The sequence below is a fragment of the Hemicordylus capensis genome, chromosome 5, assembly GCF_027244095.1.
Source record: "Hemicordylus capensis ecotype Gifberg chromosome 5, rHemCap1.1.pri, whole genome shotgun sequence".
NCBI lineage: Eukaryota > Metazoa > Chordata > Lepidosauria > Squamata > Cordylidae > Hemicordylus > Hemicordylus capensis.
Window position 1 is genome coordinate 1,439,957 of NC_069661.1, and position 23,494 is coordinate 1,463,450.

General features: G+C 56.9%; 1 protein-coding gene across 5 annotated transcripts in view; it reads left to right on the plus strand.

The window, feature by feature from the left end:
* SFXN5 (sideroflexin 5) overlaps positions 1–23,494 on the plus strand; it is a 117,126-nt gene that overhangs the window by 45,873 nt on the left and 47,759 nt on the right. For 2 of the 5 annotated variants that reach the window (XM_053255180.1, XM_053255181.1), the window contains exons 4-10: positions 4,003–4,029; positions 5,291–5,345; positions 9,170–9,195; positions 13,157–13,210; positions 16,122–16,178; positions 16,608–16,673; positions 21,786–21,876. In XM_053255180.1, coding sequence (XP_053111155.1) covers positions 4,003–4,029; positions 5,291–5,345; positions 9,170–9,195; positions 13,157–13,210; positions 16,122–16,178; positions 16,608–16,673; positions 21,786–21,876 — 376 coding nt within the window. Of the gene's footprint in view, positions 1–4,002; positions 4,030–4,686; positions 4,742–5,290; positions 5,346–9,169; positions 9,196–13,156; positions 13,211–14,454; positions 14,555–16,121; positions 16,179–16,607; positions 16,674–21,785; positions 21,877–23,494 lie in introns of those variants that run through there. The other 3 variants (XM_053255182.1, XM_053255183.1, XM_053255184.1) reach the window with 3 other exon arrangements.

Sequence of the window (23,494 nt, forward strand, 5' to 3'; positions counted from 1 at the left end):
TTAGCTTTCTAGGCTTGGAAAGTTAAAGATTAAACACCAGTCTGCTTCTCAGAGCACACGAAAGGGATGACTCAGCACTAAAGTCTCCCTCATGTGGAGAAGTGGCAGGAAAGGAAATTTCCACTACCCACAATTCTCGACAGGCATTAACAGAACTATAATTTCCAAGTCACAAGAAGTAATGGTTCCATTTTATTCCTCAGCCGTGGATCTTGTCTGGATTAGTGCTTCTAGTTCTGAGCACTGCACTTTGGAAAGGGCATAGACCAGTTGGAACAGGTTCAGAGGAGGGCAAGAAGATGGTCAAGGATCTGTGCAGAATGGTTGAAATAAGTGGGCCAATTTAGTCTGGAGGAGAGAGGGTGGGTGTTGCAGGCAGAAGAGGCACAGTCGGTACCCGAAAGGCTGCCAGGTAGCAGAGGGCAAAGTCTTGACCTCTGTTGAACCTCCGAGGGCAGGACTTGGTCTCACAGGCTGAAGTTCAAGGAGGGCAGATCTGGGTTGGATATTAAGGGGAACTTCTTAATTGCAAAAGTTGTTCAATAATGGAATAATAACAAATAATAATAATACACTTTATTTGTTAGTCTCCCCATAACAAATTGTTCTCTGGGCGGCTTATAACACAGCGTTTAAAACGTGAGATAAAAACACACATTAAACCGTAACAGATCAAAAAAAGGAGGGGAAAGAAAATACAAAAGATGATACAAAAACAGTTTTTAAAAAATTGTTTTAAAAATCAGTTACAATCAGATTTAAAAAAAATAAAATTAAAAGGCCTGAGTGAACAAAAAGGTCTTGGCCTGGTGTCTGAAAGAACAATGTGATGAAGCCAGGCAAACCTCACTGGGGAGGCTGTTCCATAAATGGGGTACAACCACCCAGAAAGCCCTCTCCTTGGTAGCCAGCCACCCACCTCACCTCATTTGGCAGGGGCGCTCGGAGGAAGGCCTCCGAAGAAGATCTTAAGGTATGGGTAGGACATCTGGGGCCAGGCACTCTCTCAAGTAACTCGGCCCCAAGCCATTTAGGGCTTTACAGGTTAAAGCCAGCGCTTTGAACTGGGTCCAGAAGCGGACTGGGTGCCAATGGAATCGGGGGCCAGTGGGCAGTTCCTCACTGGAAGTCTTCGAGCAGAGCTGGACAGCCCCATTGGGTCTGTTCTTCCCCCGAATCCCCTGCATGGCGCAGGGATTGGGGCTTGCTGGCCTACAAGCTCCTCTCCCACTCGATGATCCTGCAGCCTGAGCTCTGGCCCTGACCCTGCCAGCGACTGCTGCCTCCAGCATGCTTGCCAAATTGACAAGTTCCACTTGTGGAACTCTCTGCCACAGGATGTGGTGACAGCCAACAACCTGGATGGCTTGAAGAGGGGTTTGGATGACTTCATGGAGGAGAGGGCTATCAATGGCTACTAGTCGGAGGGCTGTGGGCCACCTCCAGCCTCAAAGGCAGGATGCCTCTGAGTACCAGTTGCAGGGGAGTAATGGCAGGAGAGGGCACGCCCTCAACTCTTGCCTGTGGCTTCCAGCGGCATCTGGTGGGCCACTGTGCGAAACAGGATGCTGGACTAGATGGGCTTTCTTGGGCCTGATCCAGCAGGGCTGTTCTTATGACCCCCCCAGGTCCCAAGCGCTCCCACCAGAGGAGGAGGGGAATGGGGATGGGGTCCTCTGTCCTGCTGCAGGTTTCTTCAAAATGCATGACTGCTGGAGACACTGGCAAGTCAGTTCCTTCAGGGGTGGGTGGGAATCTGCAGCCCCCCCCCCACTGGGAAGGGGATCTGCAGGCAGGGCAGGGCAGGGCTGTGCCTGCAGTTCCTTTCCGCATAACTCCCTCTGGTCTAGCCCTGATGTGCTCCCTCTTCTCTTTGGCTTTAATTAATGACAGGAGGAGCCATTTCTCACCTGTAGTTGGCCTCCTGCTGTCCACACAATGATGTGAGAAGCCTCCCTTGGTCTGTGGGGAGGGGGGCCTCGGGATCGCCTCCCTTGAGTGGCCCTCGCTGGGATAATTCCTTGCTGCCTGATCCCCCCCCCCCGCACCCCCAATTTCTAACTTCCTACAGGGGACATTGTGAGGAGTAACTAATTAACATTGGTAAAGTGTTATTTAAGTGCTATGAATTTTTATTATCTTGTCACTTACAGCATAGCTGCTTCTGCTCTTTTACATCAGTGTAAATCCATTGCCTTCAGCTGAGTTCCTCTGCGTTCAGTGCTGGTGCCATTTAGAAGAGAGCCAGGCGTCTGATTTGCACCACCGCTGCAGGGCGGGAGTTTTCCCACCCCGGCTATTCAGGTCTTGCTGTCTCTCGGTTTAGCCACAGGATCCAAATGTGCTGAATTACTTGGTTGCTTGAGGTGGCTAAAAAACCCACTGAGAGTCCAATGCAGAGGACCTTTGGGAAGTGCGTGAGACTGGTTGCTTCAGAAGGGTGTGAGCGGGGCACCAGGAGGAGGCGGCAGTGTCTGTGGTTCTGCTTGGGATGGGGCCCTTGATGGCTTTGGTGGGCTCAGCCAGTCCGGGTCCCCAGAAAGCAGGAAGGAGCCAGGGAAGGCAGGCAGACACCAGCCCATGCCGGCAGGAATTGGCGGCGGTCTTCTTGTGTCCAGAAGCTGCCGCTGTGTTTCATTCTGCTCTGTTCTCCTTCCCTGAAATGTCGAAACCTCGACTCGGGCTCTTGAGGGAGGAACGGTGCTTCTTACTGTAACAGGAGTGGGCAAAGTGAGGCTTTGGCTTTCTCACTTACGGCCATGAGGGCTAGACACCTTTCAAAAAACAAATGGCGGGTTTCCCCAGTGCTTACCAGAAGCAGGGGGGCAGGCAGAAATCCTCTGGGGCCCATTGGCTGCCCACCCCTCCACATTTCTGCTGAACCCCGGAGAGAGCCAACATGGCATAGTGGTTAGAGTGCTGGACTCGGACCAGGGCGGCCCGAGTTCAAATCCCCACTCAGCCATGAAACTCACTGGGTGACTCTGGGCCAGTCACAGATCTCTCCACCTAACCTACCTCACAGGCTTGTTGCGAGGATAAACATAACCGTGTGCACTGCTCTGGGCTCCTTGGAGGAAGAGCAGGGTAGAAATGTGATACATAAACAAAGGCATTCCCGGCAGTCTTGTGGGCTGGCACTGAGGAGACCCAGCTGGGTGTTGGCCTCAAGCTCATGGCAACCTCTCTCTGCGCATCTGGGCCTCGGGATCGCCCAGGGTCAGCGGCGGCGGCGGCTGCTGGTTCTGATGAGAAAGGTCAGCAGCCAGAGCACAAGGGGGCCAGGAGTGCGGGGTCCTTCCCAGAGGCTCAGCGGCGCCTCTGGATGCTTCTGCACACCCACTTTGCTGAACAAGGGGTGGGAAGGGGAGTGGTCCCCGCCTGCTGGGGGCGCCTCCCCTCCCCTGCAGACTCCAGAGCAACAGCAGGGGGGAGCGGGAAGAGGTCTGGCCAGCAGCCTTCCAGAGCGGCTCCTGCAGGGCCCCCGGAGTTTTCTTGGGTATCCTGGGGAGCAGCCAGCCTCTTGCTTGGATGAGGCTTCCGCTCGTCCTACAACTCCCAGAATCCCCAAGCAAAGGCGATTGCAGCAGGGGCTGCCGGGCGTTGTACTCAACAGCATCTGGGCATCCCTGTTCGAGGGAACACAGGTCCTGCCAGCTGCAAAAGGGAAGGTGCCTCTCCGGTTCTTCGCTGCTCTTTCCCAAGACTAGCCCCTTCTTTCCCTTCGAGTGCAGCCTGTCCTGGGAGGGATGGGGTGGGGCAGGGTGGCAGGCACGGCCTCTGCCTTCCCAGAGGCAAACGCGTAGGCCCCACAGTGACCGGATGAAGTGGCAAATGGAACCGGTGACCAGGGAGGTTGTGCAGGAGCCTGGGACGTTGGGGCCTCCATGCCGCGTGTGGGCGTGAGCGTTGCGCCTGGAAGCTTCTGGCTTCCCCTGGCTGTTTTTGTTTGCTGTGTTTGTCACCAGCTAGCAATATTCATGATGTCTTTTGTATTTCTAGCTTTGGCGAGCACAAAAGATAAAGCAGGTGAGTTGCTCTGAGCGGCTCCTCTGCCGCACGGCTGCGGTTTCCCCTTGGCAAGCGCCAGGCCTGTCTCCTGTTCTTGGCAGCCGCCTCGGTTGCTTTGGCTGGATGGGATGCCTCTCTCCAGTCCGCTGGCTGCATCGCAAGTGGCACACGGCTCCCCCATTTGGGCTCCAGCTGGCCCCAGGACTACCGTGGAGACCCAGTGTCTACTCTGGTGCATGAGAGAGGCCACACACAGACACCCCCGCTTGCGAGCACGGATGCATCCTGCGGGGAACTGGGGCCAACCCCAGCACCCCACAAGGCATGTTCCTGGTGGAAGGCCATTCTAGTGACATTCATGCTCCCAGATTTGGGGGCAAATGCTTAGAAGGTCATTGCTCTTAGTGCAAACTGGTCGCAAGGGATGCAAACGCACACACACACACACACACACACACACAGTATGCCATGATGACCGAAGAATCCTCAAGCCTGCTTCCCTCCTTCTGCAAGGGATGGGTCTACCACCAGCTTGGTTGCCTTTGGTGCCCCATTTTGTCCAATGGGAAAGAAGTGGGAAGTGTTGGTGCTGAGCTCTGCATTCCTCTCAGTGCCTCTTCTTCTGTTGTGGCACATCTGGGTGGCTGAGCACCACAGTCTGGTCTCTCACTTTAGCTCACTGGAATATGCACACCCTTCTGGACCAAGACCTCCCACTGCAGCTAACAAGGTATCAACATGATAGCGGGAAAGGTATCAACATGGGGGGAAAGCGGGGTTGGGGTTGGGGGTGGGATCCAAAGAGCAGCCGCTGAAGCTTTTCAAGAAAGGAGGGTCTTTCCTACCCGCTTCAATGCAGGGAGGACCCAGGGGAAGAATTCCAACGCTGAGACCTATGCCCAGGCCCTGGGATGCATCCAACAAGCTTGCAGGGCTTGAGAGGCTGGGCCGTCAGGCATGGCTAGGTGTAGAGGGGGGAAGGGGGTCCCTAAGGGAACCTGGTTCCAGGCTCTGTAGCGGTTGAAGGGCTTTCATACCAGCATTCTGAACTGGACCAGCAGACAAACTGACCCTCGATGCAGCTGGTACAAAATCGGTGCCGGGTGTTTGTGATACTTCGCCCCACAAGCATCATCGTGGCAGCATTTTGCACCAGTTGAAGTTTCCAAACCATTTCAAAAGGCATGCATGCCATGAGGGTGAGGGCCAGACTCTGTGCCAACTCTGTGGCTCACTCTTTCCCTTCTTTCACTCTGTCCGTTTCCTGGTTCTTTTGTAGGCCATCATCCATCCAGATACAAATGAGACGATCTTCATGCCTTTCCGAATGTCAGGTACAGTCTAACCTCCTAAGCAGAGTACAGGATGCTTTGTTCGCTGCAGTAACTGTTTTATTATATTATAAAGTATATCTAACATAATTTCACAATCCACTTGTAGTACAGAAAAGAAAGCCCTTGCCTGGAATGCTCGAATGGGACCAAGTGGCCACAAATGTCCCAGAAGGAGACCAAATGGCCACAAAGCTTTTGGAGGTCTCACAAATCCAGTTGAATTGGACACACCTGCCCACGTTCCCACTCTGATGAAGCTGTTCTTGCTGCATCAGGGCGTTGGAGCTTCACCAGTATTCGGCAGTCAGGATTGTTGTTGCTGATTCTGTAGTGGCACAAAAATGTGCTTTCTCTACAACTTCCTTCAACTCTAACACAGTGGATTTAGAGGTAGTGGATATTCATTAACGGTCGGAGGAGCCTTTTCCCGAAAGGCCTTGACTTGGGTGCGCTCCCACCATATGTGTTTGGTGCAGCCCCAACAGGCCCAATACGGGAAGTTGACCATTTTAAACCAGGAGAGCCTGCTGGTCTGGGGCCTGCTCCATTCTCTTCCTCACCACACAGATTTCCACTCCAGCCATTTACGACGGATAGTTATCTACCGCTTTTCAACCAAAGTTCCCAACGCGGTAAACAGCGATATAAACAAACAAACATAATGGATCCCGGTCCCCAAAGGGTTCACAGTCTACAAAAGAAACATAGGCACCAGCAACAGCCACTGGAGGGATGTTGTGCTGGGGATGGATAGGGCCAGTTGCTCTCCCCCTGCTCAATAAATGCCTGCGCTAGCTTTATTTCTGAATTTGTTCTGAAAGCACACACATTGCAGGTCACTGTGATGGTCCATCAGGAAGAATCCCAAAGCCACCGCTGAGTACCACCGCTGTTAGGACGGAGCGCAGAGCTGGGAGCAGCTCACCTTGGTTTCCCCCGGGACACTTTTTCCGGCTGGATGTGAAGCAAAACAAAAGGCAGGGAAAGAGCCAGGCAGTGTGTGTGAACTCTAAAGCTTGCTCTTTTTTTAAAAAAAAAAAATTTTTTAATGTGTTATTAATGTGTTTTTCTCTATTATGATTTTATCTTTTTATGAATTTTAAATGTTTTATGTTTTAATTCTGTACACTGCCTAGAGATTTTTATACTAGGCTGTATATAAATTAAATAGATCAATAGATCAGTCTGCAGCTGATAGCAGGTACAGGGCAGGAAAAGTTGCACAGACATAATTTGAATAACCTCACTTGGTGACTATAGGCCACCTCCAGCCTCAAAGGCAGGATGCCTCTGAGTACCGGCTGCCCTCACCTCTTCCTTGCCTGTGGGCTTCTCAGAGGCATCTGGTGGGCCACGGTGTGAAACAGGAGGCTGGACTAGATGGGCCTTCTTGGGCCTGATCCAGCAGGGCTGTTCTTATGTGGCAGATGCCAGTTTCGGGATGCACCCAAGGCTACTGAGAGGAATAATCGAGCATGGCTGCTTCCCCCCCCCCCCATTTTAAAAACTGATCAAGTCAGTCTAGCAGTTACTGGGTTGATGGTTTGATGGCCACTAGCTTGGATGGCTTGAAAAGGGGTGGGGGGGCTGAGACCAAGTCATGGAGGGCAGGTCTGTCACTGGCTACTAGCCTGGTGGCTGTGGGCCACCTCCAGCCTCAGAGGAGGCACAATGCCTCTGAACCCCAGTTGCAGGGAAGCATCCACAAGGGAGAGGCCATGCCCTCACCTCTTGCCTGTGGGCTCCCCAGAGGCACCGGGATGCTGGACTAGAGTGCCTGGATGTTCTAGTTTTCTCCCCAGGGCCTCTTCCCTAGCAGTCCTTGTGGTGAAAACGGCAAAATGCCCCCCCCCATGCATTCTCCTCCCTTTCCCTCTGCAGCACCATCATTGTGCATCGGTGATTGCTCTCCCTTTGGGATTCCATCTAGACACCTCCAGGGGCTGCCATCTCTGTATCAAGGCATTGCTCTCTGGGCTCCCGCAGGGTCTCCTGGAGTAGCTGAGCTACACCCAGGTGGCCTGAGCAGTCCCTTCTGCCACAGCCGCCTGGCACAGCTCTGCTAGACAGACGGCTCTGGTTCAAGCAGCAGCAGCAGGCCAGGCTCCCTCCCAAGCCGGCTCAGGTGTGTCTTACCTACCCCCCGCCCAGCATTGAGCATTTAGTGGACAGCTAAGTGGGACTGGCCAGTGGGAGCGGTGGGGACGCCTCCAGATCTGCACTCCCTGGCTAGTAGTCCCTCCCCCGTGGGGGCCTCCTGATGATGTCTCCTGCCTCCTGGCAGTTTGTCTTCAGAAGAGTCCCTGCCCGAGCAGGAGGCTTTCTGGGCTGGAGTGGGCTGGGCACTGGTTCTCCCGCTGCGCATGGGGATGATGCTGCCCTCGCAGAGCTGGCTGTGGCTTGCCCCTTTGGAGGGTACGAGGCAGACCGCTCCTGCTGCCCCCAGCCTTCATCCTTCTGTGAAGGTTTCCCCGGAGCTCTGAGAGGGGCTGGAGGGCAGGAGAAAAGGCCAGCCCAGCAGGGTTTCTTCAGCTTCACAGAGCGAGCGCTCCAGCAGCTGGAGGAAGACTCCCCTCCTCGCCAGGCTCAGGCTCGGGACGCTGGCCAGGCTTCTGGGCCTGACACTCTCCTGCCCTGGAGCCGGGCTTCCTTTCTGGCCTGTCCTGATTGGTTGACGCTCTGCTCTCATGTCAGAGAAGGATCTTGTTGACTCCAGTTTCCCCGGGGCCTCGGGGTCTCATTTTGTTTAGTGATTCACACATACATAGAATAACGAGCACTGTGTGTTAACTCTGGTCTGCATTGCACACAGCTAGTCACTGCACTTAGAGGAGAGCTGGTCTTGTGGCAGCAAGCGTGACTTGTCCCCTTAGCTAAGCAGGGTCTGCCCTGGTTGCATTTGAATGGGAGACTAGAAGTGTGAGCACTGCAAGATCATATTCCCCTCCGGGGATGGAGCCACTCTGGGAAGAGCTGAAGGTTCCCAGTTCCCTCCCTGGTAGCATCTCCAACGAGATAGGGCTGGGAGAGATTCCTGCCTGCATCCTTGGAGAAGCTGCTGCCATTCTGTGAAGACAATACTGAGCTAGCTAGACCAATGGTCTGACTCAGTATATGGCAGCTTCCTGTGTTCCACTAACGGACAACTGGACTGGGTGGTGTAATAGCTCCGGTTTTGCATGGAAGAGCATTTTTATGCCTCAAAAGGTGCTGACAGACCGAGTGGAGTGACAGGAGGAAGGGAACGGCACCCCTGGTGTTTCATTCCCTCTGATGTTAGCTCTGGTGAGTATCTGGGATCAATGCTGCTGCTTGTCCCAGGCGGGATGCTGCTGTTGCTAACCGTCCCACTGTGTGCCAAGTGAAGTTGTGGCCCCATTTATGAGGTTATCAATAAAATTCCTCTACAAGGTCTACTGCTACTTACACAGCTCCCGGGGGCAACAAAAGAGCTCGTCAGCTCATATGCAGGCACACTTCCAGAGCTCTAGTGTGTATCCATCTGAGCTAACCTGAACATTCATTGCCCCTGGGAGCTGTGTGAGTATCAGTAGTCTTTGCAGAGAAAGGAAGGGGTTGCCGGGGGTGGGGGGTGGCAGGCAGGGCCCTCTGACTTCACCCAGTAGTGCACCAGCCAGGCAGGGCCAGTTGTCGGAAATGGCAGAGCCAGGGTCTGTGCCATCCACGCTGTCGCTGAGGAACAACTTGGCCATATTCATCGTAGACCATGATGCCGTTTTCAGATCGGGGAGTCTTTGTATGTCTCCGTCTTGCCTAGTAAAGTGTGGTGTGTTTTCTTCTTCTTCCTCCTCCTCCTCCTCTAGGTTACATTCCTTTTGGAACACCTGTTGTAAGTATTCGAGCATCTCTTTCCAGTCCTGCCTGCCTGCAGCAGGAAATACTGTTTTAGCTCACAATTCTCTGCCTTTTAGGCAGCGGCTGCTGCTGCAGTTTCACTGTGACCAGTTCGCCCCCTCTCAAGGAAGGTGCCCTGGTGGTTTTCAAGTGCTTTGCTTTCCATTTGCCCCGAAATTCATCCTCTTGAGCTGGGAGCAGAGAGGAGATCCAGAGGCCTGCCTGGTGTCCTGTCTGGCCCTGCAGGGAAGCCACAGAGCCTTCTTCTGACACATTCAGTTCCTTTCCTGTCCTCCCCAGAAGGGACTGTCTGAAGTATGGCGGGGAGAGGAAGGTTGTTGGAAGTCCCAGGGCAAGTGTTTAAGACTGGGTCAGAGGCAATGAGAGGGATGTGGTGTGGGTGGAGTGCAAAGATGCCACTGGAGGGGGAAGAAAGGGAGCACCATCCCAGAGGCATGCTACTGGGTATGGCTTTTTTTCTTCCCCTCGGGGGAAAACAGGGAGCACAATTCCAGAGGCTAGGATATCACTTTGGGAAGTAAACCTGCATGCTTGCATGCCGAAGGTCCCAAGTGGACCTTGAAGCTGCCCCCTTTTATTTTGGCATAGAACAGGCTCCGTTTGGGTCCAGAAAGATTCACAAGAAGTGCGCTTCTGGCTCCCAGCCGTACATGGACCTGACAGTGATGATGATGGTGATCATGATGACTGAGAACACTCTAATTACATCCTGTTCCAGACCCAGCTGGGGTGTCTGTGAAGGCAGGAGTGTGGGAGGAGCACAGACCTCAGACAGCTCTAAAGGGAAGCTGGCCAAGACCTTCGCTAGCTCCAAGCAGGAATCCACAAGAGCTGGATCCAGCAACCAGCACAGGAGGGATGTTGCTCCAGCAGCTGCTGGGAGGAAACTGCTGGTTGACACAGCTGCCTGGGGGGAGTGAACTGGCCCCGCCCCTTCCCTCGGGGCGGCTTCTTAAAGGGGCCCTGTCTGATTTCTTGCACGCTGGCTCCAGTGGACCAGGGGGCAGCTCTGAGCTAGGACTGGCAAGTCCCTCGGTGGATGACTGTGTCGGAGAATGAAGGGCGGGCCTGTGTCTTCAGGTCGTGGTGGATGTGCTGGCTTGAGTTTGGTTGTGTGCTTGCTTATTCAAAGCTAGATTTCTCTATCTCCTTTCATAAAATTCATCCCAAGCCAGGTTACAAACATCAAAATGCAACTGTGATGCTCCCCAGGCTATCCTGGTGTGGGTGGTCCTGGCAGCAGCGGGCCACAGGCTCCTCCAACCCTGTCACGTCCTTGGAACTGTCTGCCTTATGCTCCAGTTGGAGAAGTCCCAGATCCTGGACCATGACAAATTAACACAGAGCACAGAGTCCTGGGAGACGGTCTGGCAAGGCTCTCCTGAGGAGTTTACAGAGAGGAAGTTGCTGTGGATCGCACCTCCCCACCCCTCCGGGCAGATCTGCCTGTCTCTCGTGCTCTGCCACCCCAAATCTACCGGGCCACGTTATCCCTTCTAGTAACTAGCATGTCAGGTGCTTTCGCGCCCACCCCCCACCCCCGCCGCCCCACGAGTGATTCGGAGGTTTGAAATCCTCCCAGAGATCCTTCCTGGGCCACATTGCTTGAGACATATGGCCCTTCCTATAACGATATCTTGAGGGAGGTAATGGCATGGTTCCCAGCATAAAGAGGGGAAAGGTGGCCTTATTTATGTTTAACATTTGGGTGGTAATCTGTAATTAACTTTGCAAAAAGTTAAACACAAATTGGAGTGAGCGATCAGGTTGACACCAAATTCGGCCTGAATCCAGACCTGTCAGTGGAGCTGAGAGCTGTCAGCACAGCTCAATTTTGCGAGCTGTAAATGATAAACTGGAGCCTCTTGTCAGAAAGCAGAAAAAATGATTTTCAAATGTTACATTTTAATTTTAACATTTATGCCAATTGATCTGTGAAATGTAGTGACATAATTGGCAGGCTGCTCTCACAGTCTGAGTCTTCAGCTGAGCATACTGGGAAGGAGGCGGGGGGTGGGGGTGGCGGGGGGGTGGGGTGGGGATTGAGTTGGGAACTCCCTTCTTTCTCCCCAAGGCAGGGAGGGGTCTCAGTGTCTGAACTTCAGTGGGTCTGAGCTTGGGGCAAGGCAACCTTCTTCTCAAGCGGGGGGGGGGTGCAGGGGGGCCTCAGGCATGCCTGGAGGTGGGTGCTAGGCTTGAGGAGCGGCAGGGAGGACCCCGGGGAGGACGGGAAGTGCTGCCCACCTGGCCTGAGCAAAGACCGGCCAACGTCTTCCACGGGGGCAGCAGTGGGGGGGGGGCCTTTGTCTGCTGAGCCTGTCGGGAGACCAGGCGGGGGACCTAGAAGGGGGTCTCGAGAGCCGGTGACATGTGAGGGGGGCCTCCTGGGATGCCGGGGGCCTCTGCTCTGGAGCTGAAGGGTCTGAGCCTCGGTGCCTCTTCTCACGAGGACAACCATAAGAATAAAAGCATGAAACCACAAGAAGAATAAAATGGAGCTTTGTGGTTTCCAGAGCGAGGAGCCTGACATGTCGTCCTCTCCCATCTTTGGTTTCCGGCAGGGCTCCGGTGCATCCGGCAGCAGTGGGAGAGGCAGAAATGCCACAGGTGCTGCTCTCCCCAGCATCCAGCTGCCGAAAGCCCAGCCTCTTGAATGACTGTTAAATGGGCAACAGCCCTGCCAGGAGCAGAAGTGGCCAGACCTGGGTGGGGGGCGGGGGCACGGGCTTGTGCGCGCCTGAGACCTTGACAGACCTCTCTGGTCTGGCCTTGTTGTGGGTCTCCTTCCTGCACAGGAGTCGGGAGACTCCCAAGGCCCCTCACAGCTCCCAGTTCTGCATGTTGGATCGTCTTGGAAATGGGCTCTCAAGGGCAGACGGGAACTGGAAATTAATAAGCAAACATGTTCACACCTGCAGAGGAGCTACTGGCGGCTCCATCATGCAGCCATTTCTGGAGTTAGCGGAGCCCCCCCCCCAGTTTGTTTTTATCTCTAGCTTTCCACCCCCCTCCCCGGTTGCCAGTAATTAGAAGTGAAGCTGTATGTTCTTTGGCAGACTCCTGCCCATATGGAGAGCTTGCATTAAATGTGCCTCTTGCAGGCACACAGCTTTTCCGTCTTCTCCTTCCCCTCCGGCCCCCACCTCTCCAGGCAGAAGCAGCCCCCTGCTGCACCCTCAGCCTTTCCCCCCACCCCCCGGGGCTGGCCTGCAGCCTTCCAAGGTCCACTTCTCCCCAGCAGAGGCCTAACCTGGCCGCACACTGGCGTGTTTGTGTGTCTTTGTGCTGTTGGACGGCCCTCGGGCTGCTGGCTCTACCTCTCCCAATAGGCCAGATCTTGAGGCTGCAGCCACCCTGGATGTGTGAAGAGGGACTTCCCCACAGAAGGCCTGGCCTGCTTACTGGCCCGTCCCTGTGTGGCTCTGTACTACAACTCCCATAACCCCCAAGCAAAAGCCACGGCAGCTGGGGATTCTGGGAGTTGTAGTCAACAACATCTAGGAATCTCTCTTAGAGGGAACACGGCTGGAGACCCCAGCCCACGCTTGTTCAGTCTGAGCACAAGGCCCAGGACAGGACCTGAGAACGGGCGCCCCTTCTTGCCTGGGGAGGCCTCTCCCTCCCTCTCTCCTTGGACCTTCCTCTGGAGGACCTGTCAACAGGTCCAGGTGAAGCGGGTCCAGAGGTGGCTATTCCAGGAGAAGCCAGGACCGCATCCGCAGAACCCCAGCTGGAGGCGTGTTTCTCATGGTATCCGATGTCCTGCTTGATGCTGTGCAGTGACTTGGTCAGCAGCAGCAGCTGCCGCCACCGCCCCTGGGCGCAGAGGGGCCGAGCTCTCCCTCCTCCTTTGAGGAAGCCGCCTTCCCAAGCCTAGCCCAGTCCTTGGCCTGCTGCCCTTTTGGCCTCCTGACTTCTTTCTGTTTCTCTCACAGGTTGTCGGTCTTCTCTTGCCAAACCAGACCCTGGCATCCACCGTCTTCTGGCAGGTAATGATTTTGTGCCCATCCTCCCGGCCCTTGGAAGGCGCCCCCTTCTGTGCCGCTTTGCTTTGGCTCGTGAGACGGAAAGACCGGAAGGAGGGGATGGAGAGCAGACCCTTGGAAGCTTCAAGCTCTCTGCACCTAGCAGATACTTGGCACCACGGGGGTCAGTCCAGGCTCCTCCCGTTGACGCTCTTTGGGGGCCTCTGCTCCAAGCTGGCAGCTGCGGACGAGGAGACTGCTTTTGCAGGAGTCCCAACGCTTTTTGAAGTCGGGTCCCTTGTGGGGGGTCTCTGGGTAACCAAAGGGATAAGGTGCAAACTGTGCTTGCTTTCTGCCTTTGCTGAGAGAGTCCTGTGAGGTCACGCTTGTGGGCATCAGCAAACAGGGGTAGCACTTGGGGACTAGTATGAAATGAGACGCCAAGGGGGGCCCCTGCCGAACAGGCCGTCTTCGCAGTTGCTGCGTATGCTTCATCTCTGACAGCGGGAGCCCCGAGAGGAGAGCCTCCCAAGGAGTTGCTCGTGCCTGGGCAGGCTGGGGCCAGAGCGGGCGTTCCTCTTGGGACCCAATCCGTGCAGGGCTCTGCCACATCCTCCCGCACCTTAAATGAGCGCCAGCAGAACATTTGGCGTTCTGGTGCGGCATCGCCCCTTGCAGCAGCCGGCCCTGCCTTGCGGCTGCATCCGCCACTGACGGGATGTTCTGCCTCTGCTCCTTCGCACTCTTGCCGCCGCCTGGATCTCGGCCATCCCATCCAAGCAAGCCCAAAGGATCCAGGCAGCAGGACAGCCTCCTGAGAGCCTTGGCGTTTCCGGAACAGAAGTTCTGGCCCTTGTGGTTGTGGAGAGGTGCGTGCGAGTGGGCCCGCTGGGGTCCCGGAAGCCGGCGGAGGGCTCTGCCGCTCTGCCGACGGCTGCTCACCCGCTTCCCAGCAGAAGAGCCGGCCGGTCGGTGCAGCAGCAACAGCAGCCTCCTCCCTCTGCGTCCTGGATTCCAGTGGCAGGCTCCACGTCCTGGGCCCTGGATCGGGCTGCCTTGTGGGGCTGAGAGGGCAATCCAGAGAGTCCCGCATGTCTTGGCTTCCTCCACGGGGTTTCTGGGGAGCCCCGGCCTTTCCTGCTCCCTGCCTGCCTGCCTCCTCCTCCTCCTGTCCAGGGTGCCTCTCTCCCCACCTCGCTGCTGCTGCTGCTCCTCCTCCTCCTCTCTGACTCCTCCTCTCTGTTTCTTCCCCTTTTCTCTCCTCTCAGCCTCGTTTCCCAGGCTCTGCCCAGCAGCTGGAGAGGAGCAGCCCCGTGCCAGTTGTTAGTGTGCAGGTTGCAGCCCAGGCCATGCCAGGGCCCGCCCGAGGTAAGCGCCACCAGAGCAGGGCCAGCGGGAGCCTTGGGCCCCCACCCCTCCCGCCTTGGCACATCTTTGCTGGCTGTCCGGGGGGTTGGCCTGTCTCTGCAGGAGAGGGAAGCAGAGCCAGGGAGGAGATGGCATTTGGCCGTCCCCGCCAGACCCAGCACAGGGGGATGCCACGAGCCGAGCCAGCCTTCTGGCTGGGCACTCAGGTTAGCTTGTGACTCTTTAGGGGAAGGGGGATGGCTTGCAGCCGAATGAAGCAAGTGTCGGAGGAGCATCCGGCAGAGGAGGCCGCGAGAGGTGGAGGTCTGGAGCCAGGACTTAGTGCTGCGAACCCCGCGTTGGGCAAGGCAGGCCAGGAATACGCTGAAGCCGGGGAGGTGGCCTTGGGTGGCCTCTAGGGAAGCCAGGCGCTGAGTTCAGGGCTGGCGCTCCCTCCCCTTTTCCTGCCAGAGGCTAGATGGCAAAGTGTCCAGCTGATCTTGACTAGTGGATCGGGGGGGGGGGCGGCAGGCGGGTTCTTCAGCATCCCCAGCAGCCAGTACAGCCAGAGGCCCCTGCAGCTGCTCCGGGCCATAGAAAGAGGTGCTCTCCTGAGCCTTCCGGGTGGCGGATGGGATCACCAGCCAGGTTTCCAGGCCTCCCGGGCCAGTTGAGCAACCCCTGGGCTTTCCTGGGGCCTGGAGCCCTCCTCTTCCTTGGGCAGGTGCTCCGTCCTTGGATGTGGGCAGGGCAAGGGGACTCTTGCGGGAAGGAAGGGGCTTGCCCGAGGCTCCCAAGTGTTAGAGCCCGTTTCTCTTGGGGCAGAGATGGGGCAGAGGCACGGCGGAAGAGCAGACCAGCCCGGAGCGCTGCCAGCAGGTCTCTCATGGGCAGGAGCGGCCCCTCTGGCCCCAGACCCTGGGGCAGCTTCCTTGCGGTCTGGTCAGTTCCCTGGTTGCGCCCTCCACTGGCCCCCAGCTGGGACCCCGTCCCAGGGCCAGGCCCTGCTCTGCCCTCCTGTTACCCTGCCGCTTCCTGGAGGCGCTTTCCTTTGGACAGGTGGCTTTCCCCTCCCCTGGCGCAGGCAGGGTTCTCTGCCTGCTGCCCCAGCCCTGGCCAGTCCAGGGGGGTGGGCGCGCGCTGGCTTGAGGCAGCCTTGGCGGAGGCCTGTGGGAGGGCACCCCGAGGGCCGTGCACCCCTCCAGCAAGGTGAGGCGCTTGGGAAGGATCCCCACGGCCTGGAGAGACCCCACAGCGCCGGGAGGGTGTCGGTGTCGGTGTCTGTCTGTGTGGCTGGCGGGGAGAGGAACGGCCCCTCCACGAGCTGCCCTCACTGGAGGCCTGGACTCTCACAGAAAGCTCGCCGCGTTGTCTGGATCCGATAACCAAACGCTTCCCTTCCTAGCGAGAGGCGTAATTGGAAGAGGCGGCTGTCCTGCATGCTGGCTCTAACGCTCTTCTTTTGCAGCAGCAGCAGCAGCAGCAATTGTGTTTCTGTTGCCTGTTGCGCTTCCCTCCTCCTCCTCCTCCTCCTCGCGCTCGCTTTTAACCAGCTCTTTGTCCCTGTTTCTCTTTGTTTTGTCCGCAGTGGTTGAATCAGAGCCACAATGCCTGTGTCAACTATGCAAACCGGAACGCGACCAAGGTGAGAGGCGGCTGCAGAGCTGCTCTTCTTCCCAGTCAGTGGGCTTCGCCGCAGGCTGGGGGGGCAGCTCTGGACTCCCTGCTCGGAGGAGGGCCTGCCTAGCCTGCTCTCACTGCAGGGGCCCCTCGGCACCCTGGCGGGAGGTGTGTGCAGTGAGGATCGGCTTCTCCCTAGCAGAGTGCACGCTGGCCTCCTGGGCTGCTCCTCTCCCCGTCCCTGTGGTCCCTTGGCGGGGCTGGCAGCCGTGGCTCTAGGGGCCTGGAAGAGAAGGGCCCCTGCATGGCGGCCAAGAGGGGCGTCCCTGCACTCCCCAGCAGTGCCACAGGGACCCCCCCACCTGCCGATTCCTTGTCCCGACGGTGCTTTGGGGCTGGCTGGCGGGGTTGCCTTGGAGCTGACTCTCCCTCTGCCTTGGTTTCCTCCATGCAGCCTTCTCCGACCTCCAAGTTCGTCCAGGGCTACTTGGGCGCCGTGGTCAGTGCTGTCTCCATTGCGGTGGGTAACCCTGTTCCTGTTCCTCTGCCTGGGTCTCTGCCAGCCGCCAGCTTGGGGGTGGGGGTGGGGGGGCAGCGGCCACTTCTCCTCTCAGGACCAAATGAAGCACACTGCCTCTGCTTCCCAGAGCTCCCTTTGCTCGTCTCTCTCCTGCCAAAGGAGAGCCGTGAGGCCACACAGCTCTACCGGAGGAATGGCCAGCCTGCAGGCAGCACAGCTCTCATGCAGAGAGTGGTCAGGGTGGGGCAGGGGAGAGGAGCCAACTGAGGAGGAGGAGGAGGAGGAGGAGGAGGAGAGGGGACTGTGCTTCCTCGGCCGCCCCCCTCCCTCCAGGGGCAGGGAGGGAGGGAGGGGATTGTGATTGTGTTCCTCAAGCAGGTGTTTATGCCACACTGCCTGATACCGAAAGAGAGAGAAGCAAGCCCCTCCCTTTGATCTCCAGATCCGGAGGCCTTCAGCCTCATTAAGTGCTCTCCACTCTCAATTAGCAGCAAATCACCTCCCAGTGTGAGCCCATTAGGAGGAGCTGACCTGAAAACAGGAGCCGCTCCAGAGGTCTTGGATTAATTGAAACAAGGCCCACTCTGTGCTTGCAGCTGCAGGGCAGGGTCAAGGTGGGCCCTGGGACCGGGAGGGGGCAGCCGGTGAGACCCTGGACTCTGGGACCCGGGTTCCTTGGGCCGAAGAGGTCTCCCAAGTCCTGTTGCCAATGCAGGGCCGTAGCTAGGGGAGAGGGGGCCCGTGTTCATCCCTCTCTCTGGCGGCCCCTCAGAATGAGGGAGACAATGAAGAAAATAGGGAGGGAGGGAGCTGGAGGGCCCTCAGGAGCTGGGGGGGCCCGTGTTCTTTGAACCCTTTTGCTCAATTATAGCTACGCCCCTGTGCCAATGGCTCAAGACCTGCCCTCCACAGGCGGCTGGTTCCTCCCCTCTTGCCCCTCACACTCCTGCAACAGATCTCCCAGCTCTGCCGCTGGGCTTGTCTCCCTTCTCAGGAAGGCGCCTCTGGGCTTTCTGCGGGGCTGTCCCTCCCGCCTTCCTTTGCTTGTCCTTCCCTCCATCCTCTGCCTGCTTCCCCAGAAAGACTCCCAGGCTTCTTGAGACGCAATGGCCGCGCTGGGCTTCTCCAGAGAGCCGCCTTGGGAAGGGCCTTGTGGCTTCTCCTCCGCAGATAAGGCGGGGGGGGCAGCTCCCTGAAAAGGCACCCAAGGGCTCAGAGAAGCTGCCTTCCCACGGGGGAACCAGTTGCCGGCTGTGAGAGGCAAGGAGGGCCTCCCGACTCCCTTTCCCCAGCGGAGGGTAGTTCAGCAACCTCTACGAGAGAGCAGCCCCCCCCCCCCCGTTGGGAACCCCTGCTGTAAGCTCTTCCCCTCCTGGGATGGGCACCGCTCTCGGAAGGACATCTGCAGGCTTCCATGCCTGTAGGGTCCCAAGTCCCCTCCCTGGCAGCATCCCCAAGACAGAGCTGAGAGAGACTCCTGCCTGCAGCCATGGAGAAGCCGCTGCCAGTCTGGGAAGACAGTCCTGAGCGTGAGGGACCAATGGACTTGACTCAGTAGAAGGCAGCTTCCTGTGTTCCTACGGCCCCAGCCTAACCTTAGGAACTTAGGCTGCTGCTGTATATGGAGTCAGACTCGGGGGCCATCCAGGGCCGGGGGTGGTGCTCTGTGCCCCTCCTCCTTGTCTCCTTCCCCGCCCCCCTGCCTGACTTCCAGCTCTTCTGGGCTCCTTCCTGCTGCCTCTCACCTGCCCCTGCTTCTCCCGGCTGCACACCTGCAGCAACACCATTTTTCACCCTCCTTTCTAGGTGAAGGTGCCCCTGTGGCTTCCCCTAATGCCTGCTCCCTCACCTTGATAATTGTTTGGGAGCAGCGTGCTGTGGCTGCGTTGACAGCCTGCAAATTTGCTGCGATAGCCCATAATCGGCCTGTGAGAGGCAGGAGGAGGCCGCCCACCGCACTCGGCTCTCTTGGCCACTTAGCACTGGCAAAGGACCCTGAGCGCTGGGACATTGCGGGGGCCCCTCCTTCCCCTCACCCCCTTCAAGGGTTGTTCAAGGAGCCGATGAGAGGTCTCTTGGTCCTTTCGTTCTCTCCTGCCCAAAGGGAGGGACCCCGGAGCATCACCAGGGACTTCTCTCCCCTCTCTGGGAAACCCTGCCTGCTTCTTCCCCCACCCCCCACTCCCCGGCACCTGGAAGCGGCCCCTCTCCATCTTTTCTTGGGTGGACCCTAAAATGCCTCCCTCCTTTTGCCTTCCTCTTTCCTCTCACTGGATGGGCAGAATCGCGGGTTTCGCAATCGCATTTTTAAGTCTCTGCGATTACAGGGGCAGCCGGGGGGGGGGGGGCGGGGGCCAAGGAGGCGCCACTGTCTCTGCTTCCTGGCAGCAGCTTGGGTTGCTCCTCTCTCTCCCGCCCCACCCGAGAGCTGTGCTGTTAAATTTCTATGCCGCCTTTCATTCAAACCATCTCAAGGCGGTTCACACAAAAGTTAAAATATTAAGCTAGAACATAAAAATACAGATCTGATTAAAAAGATTTTTTTGAAAGCTCAATATAACTACAAAAAAATACGAAACAGAAGCAGTAGAGACAATCATATAAATCCTGGGTAAAAAGCCAAGATTTTACTTGCTTTCTAAAAACTGTGATGGAGACTGAGGAGTGGGTGGGTGCCCACCGGGAGAGCCTTCCAGAGTCTGGGGGCAGCCACAGTTAGGAGTCCTTGATGAGCCCCTTGAGCAACTCTGGCGTCTTCCTTCTCTTGTGTCCTGGCCACAGAAGAGGCCTGGGGTTCCACCCAGCCTGGTTCTTCGGCGATTTCAGCTCTTGCTGCAGCCAGCCACAGCACTGATTCTCTCCGCCTGGCCAGCAGTTCTTCTGCTTGGCCTGGACTCGGTTCCTACAGCTCTCCGACATTGACTTCTCCAGCTCTGATTCTCCAGCTGGGACTTCAGAGAGACTCTCCGCCTCCTCTCTCTCTTCCAGAATTGCACACTGACTTTCTCCAGGGCTCCCCCTCCGTGATTCTTCTTGACTGACTCTGACTGTCTCCAGGGCTCAAACTTCAATCCTTGGACTCTCTCCTTCGACCCTGACTTCTTCTGACTCTAACTCTGCTAAAGCAGCCTCATACACACACACACACACACACACACACACACACACACACACACACACACACAATTTTTCTCTAACCAGTTTTTAATCCACCCCATCAGTGCAACTCAAGTGCCCTCCAGTGTACAAAATGCAACCAGTTAAATCAGAGCTCCCTTTCCCTCCAGAATTAACTCAGAACATTTCATCATCTTTAACTGAATCTTGCCTGAGCAGAAGCCATGGACTTTTGACCCTCCCAGTTTTTTTCATGCATAGGGATTTGCAGGCGTATCGAACACACCATTTTATTTACAATAAAGATGGGTTTGGGGAATATTAATGCAATAATACAAATACAGTTAGTCTCCACACACACACACAACAGTCCCATTCCTAGCAATTTCACTGGCGTGTTGCTTTGCATTACCTCAAATCCACCAGCGTCCAGAGGGGGCACTAGACACCCAGCGTCCTGTGCTCTGAACTCAGGGCTACGCTGAGAACACTTTGTTTTGACCTCATTAAGGCGGCATTTTGCTCGCTTGCTTGGGAGTAAGTCCCATTGAACTCAGTGGGACTTGCTTCTGAGTAGATGTGGCTAGACTTGTGTTGTACGAAGAGCTGATTGTCTCTTGTTCCAGAACCCCGGCCAAAGGCATAACTTTTTTGTCCAGGTGATGGGCTGAGAGCTGCCATGGGGTGAAACTGGAAAGGTGGAGTGGAGACAGTATTAGGCTGGCCTGGGGAGGGTGTGGAGGAGGAGGAGGAGGGAAAATCAGCCCAGTCACCCGATGCCCAGGGCTCCTCCACTGCAGGAAGAAAGGCTGGAGGGGAGGGCGAGCCCAGTGGGTGCACTCCCTGGCCAGCCTCCCCTCCCACCTCCAGGGCTGGCTGCAGCGGCTGCTGGGGGGAGATGGTGGCAGCCCCTTGCCCGTGCCAGGGACCCCCCTCGCCCTCGTCCCACCTGCCTGCCCCCTCCTCCTCCCAAGGCGTAATCTCCATGTGGCAGAGCCAAAATATGGGGCGGCGGCATCCCAGACAGAACAACCGTTTTCTTGGGAAATATAGGATGTCCCAGATAATCCAGGACTGCCTGTGCAGCGTTACACAGGTTGCAGAGGTTGACAACCCTACCTGTGCAGCTTTACCTGATGAATGGCCAGCCTGCAGGCAGTATGGTTCTCAGACGAGGCAGGAGAGAGAGGAGCAAACTGAGCTGCCTTCTGCCCCACTCCCCCCCCCCGCCACCGGCTCATTGGGGCCAGCCGCTACTGGGGAGATTAGCTTTAAATCTGTATCAGCATTTGATTTCATATAAGTGGGAGGCTCAGTCAGGAAGGCTGACACAGGGAACTGGGACACAGGGAACTGGGTCGCAAAATGTTGAGATCGATGGGGTCAGAGCAGCATCTCTAAAGGCTGCTTTGCACAGATTCAGACAGGTTTTGCCCCGAGTGTCCACGCCACAGGCCCCCGGTGAGCAGTTGTCTCTCTCTTTCCCCCCTCATCTCTGTGCAGAATGGGTTTTGTTCTGGGCGGCAGTATCAAGGCACTGTGTGTGTGCACCATGTGCATTCAGAGTGGGGCCTTTCTGATTCCACCTGAGTGGGGTCTAAAATTGGCTGAGCGGACATCCAAAAACTTGTGAGCGCACACATGTGTGCACACCTCAGAGGGAGCCCTGCTGGTGAGCCGTGTGCAATGTATGGGTTTGCCAGCCAGCATCTCTGTTGCAGTCATGTTCTGTGTCCTCCGATGTACAAGATCTCTGGAGGACTCCTGGACCTTGTGATGTGTGAAGTAACCCGCCGTCTGAATTGGCCGTGGTTATTGCAGGAGTGGGGGGGTGGGGGGTGTGAGCGAGCGAGCGAGAGAGAGAATGAGGCCACTAGTCTATGATTCGGCAAAGTTCCTTCTGCCTGTCTTTGTGAGAAGGGCTGCCACCAGGCATGGGCCCCCGTGCTCTGTCTCCTGGGACTCCTTGGGACTCTCCACTTTCTTTTCCTCCAGGTGGGCCTTAATGTTCTGATCCAGAGAGCCAACCAGTTTACCCCGGCCACCCGGCTCCTGATCCAGAGATTTGTGCCATTTCCTGCTGTAGGTAAGGTGGGAGCAGGGTCTCTTGGGGCCGCTGTGCAGGCCAGCGCCCGGGAGGGGCGGGAGGCTGCCAGATCAGACCGGCATGCTTTAATCCAGCAGTGGCCGGCCCTAAGGAGCCGGGGGTGGGTGGGAGGGGGGCACCAAAGGAGGAGCAGCTGCCTCTGCTCCCTGTCTCTGCTTCCCCCTCTCTCCTGCCCCGCCTGCAGGCTGGCCATTTGTCAGGTAGAACTGCGCAGTTAATTGGCAGGAGAGCGTGGAATAACTCGAGCTGCCTCCTTTGGCCTCTGCCATGGCTCGTGAAGATGAACCGCCTCCTGCTTTAAGCGGGAGCACTGACATGGCGCTGCTGTCGGATCCATGAGGCAGCTGCTGCCCTGGCTGGGGTGCCAGTTTCACGTCCAGATGGAGGGAGTTTCCAAAGCAGTTTGGGGTCATGTGTCGAAAACGGCAGGTGCCCCCAGGGCAAGTGTCAGGCCTTGGCAGCGCAGAAGGCAGCCCTGTGGATCCCAGCCTGGGTGGTGCCTCTGCCTTCCACTTCCGCCACCCACTTCCCCTGCAGCTGTGTGGGCTGGCCACGGAGCCTTCCTTTTTCTGGACTTTCTGAGTGGGGTCTTCCCGGTTTCCCCCTCTGGGTTTTATCTGTCCAGTCACTGCAGAGACGAGAGAGTGCTGAGCCTCGGGGCAGCCCAGGGCCCCCCAGCTCCTCCATCCACCAGCCTCCTCTAGACAGAAAGCACCAGTCCCAGCCGGCCGTCTGCCTTTCATGCAGAGAGCCCACCAGAGGGGAAGGCGAAAGAGCCCTCCCCAGCCCTGCCCTCCCTGGGTCGCCGATGAGTAGTCGCGCCTGATCCCAAACGAGGCTCTCAGTCAGACCTTGAGCTTCAGCCAAATCTGCCCCCAGAGGGAAAGGGGGTGCCGTTCCCCACCGCCCCACCCAACCCCCTGCTGCTATCATGATGTTGCAGAGGAAGGAGGTGCAGGTGAGAAATCCAGGAACAGGTGGTGGTGTGTGTGTGTGTGTGTGTGTGTCGGGGGGGGTTACCCCCTCCTGAACCCGATGAGGCTTTGGAATTGAAAAGCACGCAGCTCCTGGTTTGGAGGAGGGCCTCTTTGTCCTCTGCGCAAGGCCTTGTGAAGAGGGCTTCACTCTTCCGCCCTCCTTAACATGTGCCGTGACCGCAAGGGTCTTCCCAGTGCTGGGCATTTCTGGGGCTAAAACCAGGCCCCGGTAGGAGGCGCTTAGCACGGCAGGAGAGGTTGTCCCAGGTTCCCCAGCCCGTGCTGAGCCGAGGTCTCTGCCGGCAGCGCCAAGTAGGTGGAGGCGGGAAAATCCCTCTCAGGTGGTTCTGTTTGTATGCCAAGGTGTGTTCGGAGGAGGAGGTTAAGCTGGTGTCAGGATTGATCGAGGGCCTGTAATTAATTTGTTCAGCCCTTAATTAATTCTCTAGTTCTTCTTCTATTTGTGTACTGCCGTGCTTAATTGTGTACCAGGACTCGGGCAATCCTCCTGCTAATTGCTGCTTTGTTGTGCGGAGGGCTGGAATCCATCAGATCGGAGTCCTGGGCGAACCAGTAATTAATGACTGGCCTTGGTGATTCCCCGGTGTGCCCGTCGGCCA